The 14,859-nt window shown below is 44.8% G+C and overlaps 1 protein-coding gene across 3 annotated transcripts in view; it reads right to left on the bottom strand.

Annotated features, from left to right (window-relative positions):
- The window catches only part of SSBP4 (single stranded DNA binding protein 4), a 69,593-nt gene that overhangs the window by 16,206 nt on the left and 38,528 nt on the right, over positions 1 to 14,859 (bottom strand). For 2 of the 3 annotated variants that reach the window (XM_087702222.1, XM_087702226.1), the window contains exons 4-5: positions 12,201 to 12,285; positions 2,629 to 2,712 (exon numbers count right to left, since the gene is read on the bottom strand). In XM_087702222.1, the coding sequence (XP_087558348.1) occupies positions 2,629 to 2,712; positions 12,201 to 12,285 (169 nt within the window). Of the gene's footprint in view, positions 1 to 2,628; positions 2,713 to 4,689; positions 4,780 to 12,200; positions 12,286 to 14,859 lie in introns of all 3 variants that reach the window. The other variant, XM_087702232.1, reaches the window with a different exon arrangement.

The raw sequence follows: 14,859 nt of genomic DNA, 5'->3' as shown, positions 1-14,859 counted from the left end.
TCTTGCGCATGCACGGAGGTGGTGCATGGGAGAGAAGCGAGTACACATGCACTCACATTGCTACCGAACCAATAGCAAAGGTAAGTGGATTTCACCCCTGCTTCAAAGATACCCTGAAGCTTTCTCTTTCAGCTGGGATGGTCCCTCTGGTATGTTAGGAGAGTGATGTTGTCATTAGGAGAGTGATGTTGTCTGATCTTACGTAACTACTGTGGGCTTCAATAGCTTTTTAATTTATTTCTTAATTATCACTTCCCACCTCCTCTGCAAGGTGACTCTGAGGAGCTTTTGAGAACCACCTTGCCAGTCAGAATTGGGAATGCAACAATTGCAAACATCACACATGTATAATATAATCCCCCGTCCAAATGGTATCAGAAGGGTCCAAAATTAAGTAAAAATGAATTTGATGTAGGGGCTTCAACAGAGCATCTCTAGAAGAGCTAGTTTGATTAAGGGTTAAGGAGAGCCTTCTCTGTGGCTGCTCCGACCCTCTGGAACGAACTCCCCGTGGAGATTCGAACCCTCACCACCCTCCAGGCCTTCCGCAAGGCCCTTAAACCTGGCTGTTCCGACAGGCCTGGGGCTAAAGAGCTGTTGCCCCCGTCTCGAATGGTATGACTGTTGTATGTTTTTAAATTATGCATTGTTATGCTTTGTTTTTTTAAAAAATTTCTTTTTGTCTGTATTCCCCTTCCCTGGTTGAGTTGTGAGCCGCCCTGAGTCCCCTTCGGGGGAAAAGGGCAGCATATAAATGAAATAAACTGAACTGAACTGAACTGGGTTAAGGAACTGTGCTAAAAACTGGGAGACCAGGAGTTCCAGTTCCACCTTAGGCACGAAGCCACCTGGGTGACCTTGGGCCAGTCATTCTGTTCAGCCCTAGGAAGAAGGCAATGGCAAATCAATTCCAACCTCTTGCCAAGAAAATAATACCAGTAGGAACTAGTCCAGGCAGTCAGCAGGAGTCAACAATAACTCAAAGGCTCAAATCACTTCAAATCCCAAATGGCCAAAAATAGGGAATTTTTTACCAATCTTGCAAGATTTTGTATTACATGACATTTGTGATATTTAGGGCAATCTCTTCATCCCCACCCCTTTCAAAAATCTCTTGAGGTTTCAAGTAAGGAATCATGGCAATTATGCAAGATTATTACAATTTCAAAAGTACAATTCTTAACTTATGATGGCAACTTAGCAATGGCAATCCCTGCAGTCCCATTATTGTTCTAAACAGAATTTCCGTGGTTGTTAGGCAAGGCAAGCTTCGTGCCGGCTTCCCACTATCAAAATCAGTGGGAAAGTCAGCAGGAACTTGCAAATTCCAGCACAGCAGTTAGGTAAATTGGCTGCTGCCAGATGTGTGAAGGACCGAGGGGGCTACACAAGAGGCGCTACACAGGTTGCGGAGGGAGTGCCTCATGAGTTGGCAAGGGTATGCAAGAGGTGCTGCAAAGGTAGAGTGCCCAGGGAAGGTACGAGGGGGATGCACAAGTGGCATTGCATGGATCAGGGAGGGTGTGTGAGGTTGCAAGGGGCTGTAGAAAAGGTGCTATCCAAGTTGGGGAGGGACATGTAGGGGTGTGCAAGTGGCTGGTGAAACATAATATCCTGTTTCCCTGAAAATAAGACCTCCCCGGATAATAAGCCCAATTGGGCACATTTGAGCGCATGCGCTAAAATAAGCCTCCCCCCCCAAAACAAGCCCTCCCCGAAAATATTGCAACACAGCAGCAGCCATGAGGTGACCACACTCACCACCTCCTGCACCTCAAAAATAATGAGACCTCCCCAAAATAAGGCCAAGTGCTTATTTCAGGAGAGGGGGGGGTGTTAAAAAAAAGACCCTGTCTTATTTTCAGGGAAACACGGTAAGCGGAGAGGAATTGGGGAAGACTCAACCCAGAGACTTCTGACATTCCTTGCCAGCTTCCCCACTGACTTTCTGGTGAAGCCAGCAGGAATGGATACAAATGTTGATGACATGATTGTGGGGTGCTTGGCAACCAGTGTGAAAAGGTTGCTAAGCACCCAGATCATGATCATATGACCGTGTGTGTGTGTGTGCTGGGACAACCGGAACTCCGAGAACCAGTTGTAACCATCGTTCATTCAGTACTGTCATAATTCAGAACTTGGGGAAAAGGAGATGGAATAGATTATCCTGGGGGGAAAGAAACCTGGAAACGATATTCCAATGCAAGATGATTATCATGTAATTCTAAAAGATACAATTCTCTATTCATAGATAATTGAAATCCAGGCAAGAGCTCTGTGGCTGGATCTGCACATAAGACTAAACTACTGGATGAATTTCTACAAACAGCTAAGCCATATAACATTCAATGCCTGGGTTCAGAGAGCAGGCTAATCTAAAACAACAGTGTATTTTCTTGAAGGAAATCCCCAACAATTCATTAGGACTTCCTTGTGAATAGACCTCAGTTTAGTTTCTTGGTATGGAGTAATGGATTACAATCGTTTGTGGTACACCTTCCAAAAATACTTGATGTGTTAGTGTAAAACAAAAGGTACAAATGGATCAAGATTTGGGGAAAGGATGAGGTCGGACAGCAGAGCACAGCTGGGCCAATGACAAAAGGCTGCCTCTTTCTCTGGTCTTACCTGATTATGGGGTCCCATCATTGCCGCATTGGGATTGTGCATGGGAGCTTGAGCATGGAGGGATGGCTGGGAGCCAGGTGGTCCCTTAGGGAAGAAGCAGAAATGCAATTATAGGGAGATGGATGCGGCTTATTGTTCAAGATTTCTCCTGTTCCACAGTAATTTTGCATAAATCCAAGCAACAGGGATGCATGCTGAAGCCTGGGGCCAAGGGAAAAGTATTAGGGATTGCTTCCTAATGCAGTTTTTCTCAACCTCGGCTTCTTTAAGATGTGTGGACTTCAACTCCCAGAATTCACCAGTTTGCACGGCTGTCTGGCTGGAGTATTCTGGGAGCGGAAGTCCACATATCTTAAAATCACTAAAGTTGAGAAGCACTGCCCTAATGGTATGGGGATCCATTAGCAAACAAGCTTCTGTTACAAGATGCAAGAGGAACTCTGTGTTGAAATACAAGTCTTCCTCTTCTGCTTTTCAACTGACACCTAACCAGAGCTCCCAGTCTTATAACTTCAGGATTACCACAGTTCAAACCTGAGCTAAAAATATTCTCTTCCATTGGTACTTACGTATATCTGCCTCAAAGAGAAGTACAAGAAGGCCCTCCTAATTACACAGAGTTCATCTCATGCAGTATGTCATTTTTAGTGTAGGTAGTCCTTGACTTACGACTACAACTGGGAGCAGAATTTCTAATGCATGGGTGTCAAACTCAATCACGTCACATGATGTAGCGTGACATTTTTTGCCTTAGTGGAGCCAGGATGGGCGTGGCCTAAACGCGACGCATCTGGCTTGTGGGCCGCCAGTTTGACAGGCCTGTTCTAATGCCAAGCAAGGCAGTTGTTAAGGGATGCCTGCCTGGTTTTATGGCCTTTTTTGCAGTTGTTGTTAAATGAATTACTGCTGTTACTGCACATCTGTTGCAAAATGCATCCAGCTTCCCCCCCTAAGTTTGCTTGTCAGAAGCAAATGGTGAACCCACGGGCCCTGGGATGCTTCAAATGTTGTAAATACATGCCAGTTGTCAAGTGTCCAAATTCTGATCACATGACCAGGGGAGATGCTGTGACAATCATAAGTGCAAGGACTGGCTGCAAGTCATTTTTTTCAGTGCCACTGTAACTGTGAATGGTCACTAAATGAATGGTTGTTAAGTCAAGGACTACTTATAAGGCAGAAGCTGTGGCCTTTCTGTCTCTTGCATAACAGGAGAACAACTCAAAAAAAGAGCTGCTCAAAGAATTAAGGATATAGAAGCACAAAATGATATAACTATCCTTAGTTGAAGATATAACTTGAAATGGCTGAGTACTTTTCAAGTAGACAGCTAGTTGAAGTTACAACTGCTCAAATATCTTAGGGAGATATTTACGCGAGCGAGATTCGAACAGCTTGACACAATGGTCAGATATGGGAGATCCCATTCTATACCCTACAATGAACGTCTTTGCATTTGCTGAGAGGCAGACCTGGCTCACATCCTATTTGATTGTTGCTTGTATAAGGGGGTGAGAGACAAGTGCCTTGGTCTATATACCAAACAAATGACCCATTGGGATCCCCACATCAAAACAACTTATCCTATGGGCGGCCAGAACCGGAAAATAACATTTAACCCAGCACCATACTTAAAAACAAAATGATTCGGTTGAGATCTGCATATGTGGGACTGACTGGGGTAGATTGCAGGGGTGACAACACCGAAATATAATTTTATCATATTTTATCTCTCTTAAATTATTGTATTCTATTCCAATTTCATTTCAGACTGTATTTTATTCCAATTCCATCTTAAATCATATTTTATTCCAATTCCATTTTAAATTGCTTTTATCAAATTTTAGTAATCATTTGTTTCTGGAACTTTGCTCTTTGATATGGCGCAAGGGCTAATCAGTAAAGATTGAATGTCAATATAAGGCAAACTGCCAAGTTTCTGACAGCTTCAAAGGTAGACTGCCTTCGAGCACAGAGGCTTTATCAAGATGAAGGCAAGTTCTGCAGGGTGCTTCGGCTTCAGCAGTGGCCCCTTTTTCCCCTACCTCCGTCTATTCCCACCTGAAAAAAGCCCGACAACATGGGCCCGCTGGGGATGGCATCACTGGGCGGCATGTTCGCCATCACAGGACTGGTCGTAGCTGCGGAGCTCTGTGGAGAGAGGGAAAGAGGTTCAGACTCCCAGGTTTTCTCTGCCCAGCGCATGGTGGGCCAGCACAACCAGCCTCTCAAGCAGAGAAAAGATCTGCAAATAGTGGGGCTTGAAGTTGTTTTGTAAGACTTTCTGAGCCACGGCAGCAGAGCTGAGATTTGTGCGCTGCTGCGGAGTGAGCGAACGACCGAGCTGCATTTTCTGATTCAAGGCAGGCATTCATTGGGAGCCAAGTTGGCTCCAGGGGGAGCTGTTAAGACGGCAGGAATTTTCTGCCTTTTTTTTTTTTTTTCCAGCCTGGCCCCTCACGCATTGTCTCCACTCCAAGTGGTTTTAATTTAGAGGGGGGTGGGTGAAGGACTGCAGAACGCTGCCCCCCCCCAACCTCCACAGGAGGCCAGCTAGAACACAATATTCAACACTGCTGCTGTTGCTTCGAAAGGCAGGCAGAGAAGACGGCCCCGGGATTTTTTTGCTCCCCGCTGCCATTTCCAAATAATTTAGTGCTTCCTCCAAGCTGGGGAGGTTGGGATTGGCTTAGAGAACAAGGAAAAACCAAGTCAGAGTTCAAAATAGCGCTTGGCTGCCTTCCCTGCCCCACAGCTGTACAACCTATCCCTTATATGAGGAAAGGAGAGGAAAAAAAGGCAGGGAATATGGACTTAGGCAACCGACAACTGATTTCTGCAACCTGGTTGGGACTACAAAAACCTTCCTCCACCCCATGCCAGCCAACATGGCCTGGTTAGCTGGAAAAGCCCCAAATAGGCCCAACTGGAGAAGGCAGGCAAACAAGAGAACAATTTTCCCTGGAGGAAATTCGTACGTGGAGCTCCGCCTCATTGACTTAAAGAGTTCTTCTCCTTCCAAAGATTTAACAAGAGTTGGAAGGGTCATCTAGTCCAACCCCCTGCCCAAGCCGGAGACCCTGGCCTACACCATTTCTGACAGATAGCAGTCCAGTCTCTTCTTGAAAGCTTCCAATGATGAAGCTCCCACAACTTCTGAAGGAAACTTCTGTTCCATTGGTTGATTGCTCTCACCGTCAGAAAGTCCCTCCTTATTTCCAGGTTGAATCACTTCTTATTCAGTTTCCATCCATTGTTCCTTGTCTGGTCTTCAGGGTGCTTTGGAAAATAGGTTGACCCCCCCCTCCTCTCTGTGGCAACCCCGTATGGACTCTCCCCTTCATGGACCGAATGACCTCCCAGAATTTCAGGAGTCCACATATCTTAAAATCACTAAAGTTGAGAAACACTGCCCTAATGGTATGGGGATCCATTAGCAAATGAGCTTCTGTTACAAGATGCAAGAGGAACGGTATGTTGAAACGCAGGTCTTCCTCTTCTGTTTTTCAACTGACACCTAACCAGAGCTCTCAGTCTTATAACTGCAGAGTCACCACAGTTCAAACCTGAGCTACAAATATTATCTTCCATCGGTATTTATATCTGCCTCTATTTAGAAGCACAAGAATCTCCCCTTCATGGACCGAATGACCTCCCAGAATTTCAGGAGTCCCTCATCTTTCCGAGCCTGTAAAGTTCCTCGTAGGCAGCCTCACAAAATGACTGCCTTGAAAGCGGATATTAATAAATCCCCAAAATGCATGCTATTTTTTGGGGGGGGGGATAAACTCAGTCAGAAAACACCCACTTCCCCCAACGACGACTGAGGCTCAAAGGCAAGGAATTCTGGCAATAAATTAAAATCGAAGCAGACGTGAGAGAACAGAGTAGAGAAATATCGTATCGCATATTTGTCCCCAGCAAAAAAAAAAAAGCCTCCAGATCCATTTCTGAAAGTATAAGACAGCGATGGCGAACCTTTTTTGGCTCGCGTGCCATAAGGGCGGGGAGTGCAGGGGGGGTCATGCACAGATGTGCCACACCCATAATGCAATGCGCGACCCCCCCAGTGTGCATGTGTGTATGAGAGGTGCTTCCCCCCATTTTCTGCATGCTTTTTTCGCCCTCCCCAGGCTCGAGAGGCTTTATAGGACCCTGGGGAGGGAGAAAACAGCCCACCGCCCCACCGGAGGCCCTCTTCAGGCGGCTTCCCTGAAGCCTCAGGAGGACTAAAAAGGACCCTACGAGCAAACCAGAAGTCACTTCCGGTTTGCTCATAGGGTCAGTTTAAGCCCTCCAGAGGCTTCAGGGACCTTCAGGAGGCTTCCCTGAAGCCTCAGGAGGACTAAAAAGGACCCTACGAACAAACCGGAAGTCCGTTCCCGAACTTCCGGTTTGCCCATAGGGCCGTTTTTTGCACTCTGGAGGCTTCAGGGAAGCTCCTGAAGCCTCCGGAGGGCCTGGGGGGGGGCAGGGGAGGCTCTTTTCGCCCTCCCCAGGCTCCTATAAAGCCTCTGGACCATAGGTTCACCATCCCGGGTATAAGCTGCCAGCCAGAGGGTCCACTGGAAAAGAGGTGTCAAAAAGTCAAGATGGCGGCCAAAACTGTGCAAACAAAACCCCACCAGTTTTTTTAACTGCATGTATAAAGAGCAGGGCTTTGACTGCATAGTTGTGGGTGCAATCTTGACTTTTGTGACCCCTCTCCTCCACAGACGTTCATGCCGGCAGTAATCAGTTCAGAGGTGGTATTCAGCAGGTTCTAACCAGTTTTGGAGAACCGGTAGCGGAAATTTTGAGTAGTTTGGAGAACCGGTAAATACCATCTCTGACTGGCCCTGCCCCCATCTATTCTCTGCCACCCGAGTCCCAGCTGATTGGGAGGGAATGGGGATTTCGCAGTATCCTTCCCCTGGAGTGGGGAGGGAATGGTGATTTTACGGTATCCTTCCACTGCCACGCCCGCCAAGCCACGCCCACAGAACCGGTAGTAATTTTTTTTTGAATCCCACCATTGAATCAGATAAATAACCAATCGGGAAGCCCAGCAGAAAAAATACAACATAAATCTTTCTTTCTTAGTCTCTCTCATCAAATTTCAGTTCAGCTCAACCAAGGCTCTATTCAGAGGCAGATGGACATATAGGCTATTTGGCTACACACACATGATGAGCTTGCTTTGCGGGCTCTAAATGGTTTTACGTGAAGCCACGATTTGCTTAATCGCAGTTGCTGAATATATAAATGATTTCAGTTCATCAATCATGTTATGCCACAGAGAGGTATCCACCATAACTATGAGTCGATGTCTACTAATTCAGAAACGGAGAACGTTTTCTGGTATTGAGGTGACACACTATGTGTTTCAATGTGTTTTAAGCATGTGTGCTTAAAATTAAACGGCCAGAATATTGTGAGGCTTGCTCCAAATCTTGTAAGATTACATACAAAGGCTTTTGTGGTCCTTTCAGAATCAATCTCTAGGAATATAAAAACTTGATCAAAATGACCATGGGATGCTGCAATGGTCGTTAAGTGTGTAAAATGGTAATAAGTTACTTTTTTCAATGCCAGTGTGAGTCTGAACAGTCACTAAACGAATAAAACAAATTATTTGGAACTTTTTGGAACCACTTGAATCTCGTATTGATCGTGCAGGAAGGAGATCGGATATGGCTTGGCTATCAGCAAGAAAAATCATTCATTAGATTTATACCCCACTTTGTCCAGGAGTTGAAGGCAAGGCACCTATGGATCTGCCTTCCTTGTTATCTCCAAAAACCAATGTAGATGAGGCTGTTCAAAGCCTCCCAATGAACTTCCAGGTCAGAGGGCAGATTTAAAACCTGGCTTTTTCTATTTGTCTATTTGTCATCCAGCAGCATATCTCTTATGTCATAGTTCAGTGTTTCTCAACCTTGACAACTTTAAGTCCACAGGACTTAAAGTCGTCAAGGTTGAGAAACACTGTCATAGTTAATGTATACTGCTACCTTTCCCCCAGGTAGTCCTCGACCTATGGCCACAACTGAGCCCAAAATTTCTGATGTGGAGATAGTTGTTAAGTGAGCTTTGCCCCATTTTACCACCTTTTGGGCCACAATTGTTAAGCGAACTACTAGTTGTTGAGTTAGTAACCAAGTTGTTAAGTGAATCTGGCTTCCCCATTGACTTTGCTTGTCAAAAAGTTGCAAAGAGAACAATGGCTGACCCGGGGAGATTGCAATAACCATCATAAATACGAGTCAGTTGCCAAGCATTTGAACTTTGATCACCTGACCATGGGATGCTGCAATGGCCGTTAAGTGTGAAAAATGGTCATAAAAGTAACTTATGATGCCACTGTAAGTTTGAACAGTCGCTAAACGAATTATTGTAAGTCAAGGACATCCTGTATATGGCCAGACTGGGCAGATGAGCTGGGGAACTCAGCCACCCATTGTACTCTACAGCCGTGCAGGTTGTTGAGGATGGCGTGAGGGCGGGGGGGGGGGGGAGGGATTTCCATCACTGAACATTAATCATTTGCTATGCAGAAAGCTCCGGCAGCGCTCCCTGAAATATTGATACAAGTGGCACCCGGCCAGTTTGTGGGCAACATCTAGGACAGTTAACCCCTGCTGGCCTGTGGGAGAGGGAGAGGTGGGCAAGGCCAAGGGCTGCTGGCCTCAGCGTGTGTCAGAAGAAAGGTGGTCCAAAAAGAATGCGGTTCCCATGGAAACAGGCAGGGGAGGAGAGCTGGATGTGTGGTACAGCACCGCGTGGCCACCTAGCAAGGAAAACAGCAGAAGCAAACGCCGCATGACTCCTCTTAGGCAATTTCTCGCTCACAAAGGATCCAAAGCATATTCTCCAGGGGAGCAACGGGAGGGGGGCACACACACACACACACACACACACACACACATAGAGGAGAAGGAATAACAGAAGGGTTTGAGTCTAGAAAATTAAAATGCAATTTTTCTTTTACCCTTCCTCTCTCTCCCTTTCCCCCCACCCCTCTATCTCACTCCCTTCCTCTCTCTTCTCTTTCTCTCTCCCCCCCCCCACCCCCCAAATTTTATAGATAATTAGACCGGATTTGAATGCAAGGTATATTTGGTGCATTTTTATTTAAACAAAAGCGTTTTCGTTTCTCGTTTCCCCTTAACGGAATCAAATTTAATGAATCCAATTATGGATTAAAATAAATAAATAAATAATTGGATCAAGTTCAATTCTTTGGTTTTACTAGTGTCTGTTTATCTTCTAAATCTGGGGGGGCTAAACCTGTGTTTAATAATGTATTTAATAATGCCTGCTTAGCCTAGCTTCTAATTAGAGGCCGTTGGTTCTGTTCTTTTTCTTCCTCAGACTATTGTAGAAGAGCTGAACATCGACAATGAAATAACTGCATTTCACTCTTGATAAGAGAGGGAACAGCTCTCTTAGCAGTCAGTCCTTCCCTTGATTTAAATCTTATCTGTAAAAATAAAATAAAAAATAGACTACAATTTAAAACAGGTGTGTCCAACCCACAGCCCATGGGCCAGCTAGTAATGCAGCCCCACCAGATAAAAACTGAAGGCAGTTTGTTATTTGTGCAGATTAACTATATTATATATTTTACATGCGACTCAAAACAATTCCTTTTCACTCAATGTAGCTCAGGCAAGCCAAAAGGCTGGACACTCATAATTGGAAAAGCTTTCCAAAAAGGAGGCAGAAACATTCAAAAACCTCACAGACATGTCATATTTAACTATATACTATTTAGGAACAAGGAGGTTCAATTTGATATAATGAAAAACAGCCATTCATATACCAGCTGGCCCATGAACAGGACACAATGGGACAGCCTACCTCTATTAGTTATTTCTTAATAACTGGTATTTAGATGTAGACTTTCTCAGTCCTAGGAAGAAGGCAATGGCAAATCAGTTTTGAAATCTTGCCAAGAAAACTGCAAAGATTTGTCCAGGATGTTGCCAGAAGATTGACTCGAGGGCATGTGTGTTTGCATATGCATGCACGCATGCACAAACCCACATATAGACGACTACCCTTGAATATGAATTGTTTATTAATTCTAATATTGACTACATTGAATAAGTGCTAATCAACCTGCCAAAGTAGAATTACTTCTTTAACTTAAAACAGGGTTTCCCAATTTTGGCAACTTTAAGATACATGGATTTTAACTCTCAGAATTCCCCAGGCAATCATATCTGAGTTGGGAATTGAAGTCCACGTGTCTTAGAGGTGGGACGGTTGGGAAACCCTGACTTAAAGACTTTCAAAAATTGCTTTTGCTAAGACCTGCTACAAGTGGACGGAAAACCTTGGGGTGATTAATCCAGGAATCTCTAGAAAAGATTTATAGGTCGATTTGAGAACAGGTGCCATGCATTTTCTACCTATGTGACACCTCCATATGAGGGAAACAGTGATCTATTGGCTGCTATTTACACAATTATGGATTCTGTATGCTCAGAGCAGTGGTGGGTTTCAAAAAAATTTGGAACCTCTTCTGTAGGTGTGGCCTGCTTTCTGGGTCCACTGGAACCTTTTCTAACCGGTTCGGTAGATTTGACGAACCAGTTCTACCGAATAGGTGCAAACTGGTAGGAACCCACCTCTGGCTCAAAGGCACCCTTAATTCTTAAAGGCAAGTTGCTAATGATTATATAAAAGTGTCTGGAGGTTTTCATTTATATTGCTTATGAAATACTAATCAGATGCTACGAGAAAAAGTGCTGGAATGCTACTTCCTCCAGAACCAGAACCAGGGCAGGTTTTGTTTAAATAGTAGAGAAGCATTTGGGTAACTCTCATTCTACCCTCAGGTGTGACTCACTATTATTTACTTCAGGTGAATGGTTATTGGGCTGTGGAACAAAAGAATACACATGCAAATCATCTTGAAATGTTTAGGGGTCATTCAAGGATTGACTGGTGTTTGATGGCACTGTCTTAACAGATTAACACAGTTGGAAGGGACCTTGTAGGTCATCTAGTCCAACCCTCTAGCCAAGCAGGAGGCCCTGGCCTACACCATTTCTGACAGATGGCAGTCCAGTCTCTTCTTGAAAGCTTCCAGTGATGAAGCTCCCACAACTTCCGAAGGCAACTTCTGTTCCATTGGTTGATTACTCTCACTGTCAGAAAATTGCTCCTTATTTCCAGGTTGAATCTCTCCTTATTCAGTTTCCATCCATTATTCCTTGTCTGGCCTTTGGGTGCTTTGGAAAATAGATTGAACTCCCCTCCTCTGTGGCAGCCCCTCAAATATCAGAACACTGCTATCATGTCTCCCCTGGTCCTTCTCCTACATCATCCACGTTGGGATTGACAGGATGTCTGCAGTTTGGTATCACAACAATCGTCCCTTGCGTTCAGAATATGGCTGAAACAGAATTCCTTTATGGGTTGTTTCAGCTGGTCACCTTCAATATTCCAAGTGAATGGCTTTCACCTCTCTTCAAATTACTTTCATCTCTCTTTCACTACATTCACTTTGGTCTCATCCAGGAGGCCCTCCAAAGTCTAAAGAACACAGCACAATCGGCATCAGCCTCACGCACTGTACTCACATAATCATGGAAAGCTTTGGCCTCACTTGAGTGCTCGCAGGTCTCTCGCCGATCCGGTGCTGCACAGTATAGGTCCCAAAAGACACTATGGGATAGGAAAGGAAGAAGGAGAAAGAGAGGCATCGTTAATATGGATTTGGGACCTTTGGGAAGAAGAGGACAAAATAAAAGGAACTTAAAGCTCCCCATGATTTCATTGCACCCAAATTTAGCGTCACTTGTGGTTCTCCAGATGTTGCCATATTAGACCTTTCATGTTCCCTGGCTATGGCGGAGCTGTTGAAAGTAGAAGTTCTAGAAAAGCATGTGCTAGAGGTCCATAACTTAACTGGGAAAGCCTAGAAGAAATCTAGACTGTTGGCATGTAGATTATTTGCTTTCAAAGATTAGTTCACTGATTTGCCCAGATCTGACCAAGAATGTGGATTCGAGTTCCAGGAAGAGCAGCTTCTCCCAGCAGCTTTAACTGAAATGCCAAGGCCTTGATGTGGCACTTCCACATAAAGTATTGGAACCCAACCAAGGTTATCAGCTAACCAAGGCACAGAAGCAAATGCTTGGAATTGCAGGCAATATATCCCCAACAGAGATTATCTTTCTCCAGGCTCATTTTCTCAATTTAAAAGTTTATACAACTTCCTAAAATCTGAAGGTGTCCGGTGGCACCTTTTCAGACCAATATATTTTGTTAAAACAAAAGCTGTTCCACTAAAAGGGCGCTATCAGTCTCCTAATTTTTGGCTATCCCAGACTAACAGCTCTGTTCCCACAATGGGCAATAGCCTCTCCCTCCCTCCTCTATGTATGTCTGTATCAGTGGTGGGTTCCGGATTCCGTTCCAACTGTTGGAACAGCCCCGGCGTCACCCACATGCACGTGCACAGTGCGCGCGTGCTTTGTAGCGTCAAATGACGCTTCCGCAAGCCTCCGCAATGCTTCAATTGCTCAGCGGAGCATCGCACAGGCGGTGTACGTACCATGTGCGTGCGCAGAAGCGCCAACAGCTTTAAAAAACGGTAAGTAGCATGGGCGGGTGGGCCCTCCAGAGCACTGTACCGGAACGGTACCCGGTGCTCCGGACAGGATCCAGTACGCCCGTACTGGGGGCGTACCCGCCTGCAACCCACCACTGGTATGTATGTATATGTATATACGTACATCTCTATGTATGTGTGTGTGTGTGTGTGTATGTATGTATAAATGTGTATACACATACATACATACCAAAACACAATTAAAGGTTCCCCTCACACATATGTGCTAGTTGATCCCTACTCTAGGGGGCGGTGCTCATCTCCGTTTCAAAGCTGAAGAGCCAGTGCTGTCCGAAGACGTCTCCATGGTCATGTGGCCGGCATATTTAAATGACAAAGTTGCATAGAACGCTGTTACCTTCCCACCAAAGGTGGTCCCTATTTTCTACTTGCATTTTTATATGCTTTTGAACTGCTAGCTGGGACAAGTAAAGAGAGCTCACTCCATTACGCAGTACTAGGGATTTGAACTGCTGAATTGCCGATCTTTCTGATCAACAAGCTCAGCGTCTTAGCCGCTGAGCCACCACATCCCTTCTCTCTCTCTCTCTCTCTCTCTCTCTCTCTCTCTCTCTCTCTCTCTCACACTCTCTCTCACACACACACACACACACACACACACACACACACACACACACACACACACCACTTCCTATATAATCTGTTTTCTGGATTCAGAAAAATACTGAACCAATCTAAGCAAATGGAATGACACACGTCATGCTCTGTTACCCCAAATGTTAAATCTAACCTCAGCTCAATCTGGGATCTGAATGCTAAATGCCTTAGCTCTTCTTAAGAATTTTTTTTTCAGAATGTAACCAACTAGACTGAGAATTGTGGTTAATTAAAGGTCAGGGGCAATGTAAAAAAGTCAAGATGGCAACTACGATGTACATAAAAAAGGAACAGGGTCTCAATTATGAGGGCAGAGTCACCATCTTGACGTTTTTGACAACTCCTGGTCCAGCAAACATAATGCTTTCTGATAGTCTATCCATGAACTGGTTCTTGCACCCAGGGTGGACAGTAGTTTTGAGGTCAGAACCCCACCAGCTGGTGATTGTGTAACAGAATTTAAATCAGAAGTGGGTCTCTGGAGCTATGATGTTACTGAAAGCACTCTATGAGGGAAATGAGCAGCCTCTAAATATCATTAATACATTGAAGAGAGAGAGAGAGACAGAGAGAGGTAGGAAGAGAAAGGGAGAGAAATAAAGTAGGAAAGAAGGAGGGAGGGAGGGAGTTGTGATCCTCAGCACCTCCAGAATGATGATCAAACTGTAATTTTTAATGCAACAGGAAGGCAGAATGGTTAAATAAATGGCTGGAAAGTTATTATTACTTACGTTTAATTTTAAATAAAGTGAAAGCTGATTTATTTATTTTTTTTCAGAGCAAAGGACTGTCTTGGGCTACCCAAAGGGGACATACAGCCTTTCTTCGGGCCAGAAGAAAACAGCAATTCTCCATCTTACAATCAGAATGCCAGGAAAAGAATCTCAGTGCAGAAACTACCAGAAGACCCTGGCAGCTGCCCCTTAGCTACCAGAAGCAGAAGCCGGGCAGTCAGCTACTGTCAAGAGAATGAAATGAAATGTCCATCCCTCCCTTTGATGATACCT

The sequence above is a fragment of the Thamnophis sirtalis genome, unplaced genomic scaffold (genome assembly GCF_051295495.1).
Source record: "Thamnophis sirtalis isolate CommonGarterSnake01/CBP01778 unplaced genomic scaffold, rThaSir2_p1.2 scaffold_1, whole genome shotgun sequence".
NCBI classification, from domain to species: domain Eukaryota; kingdom Metazoa; phylum Chordata; class Lepidosauria; order Squamata; family Natricidae; genus Thamnophis; species Thamnophis sirtalis.
This window is presented reverse-complemented; position numbering and strand designations above follow the sequence as displayed.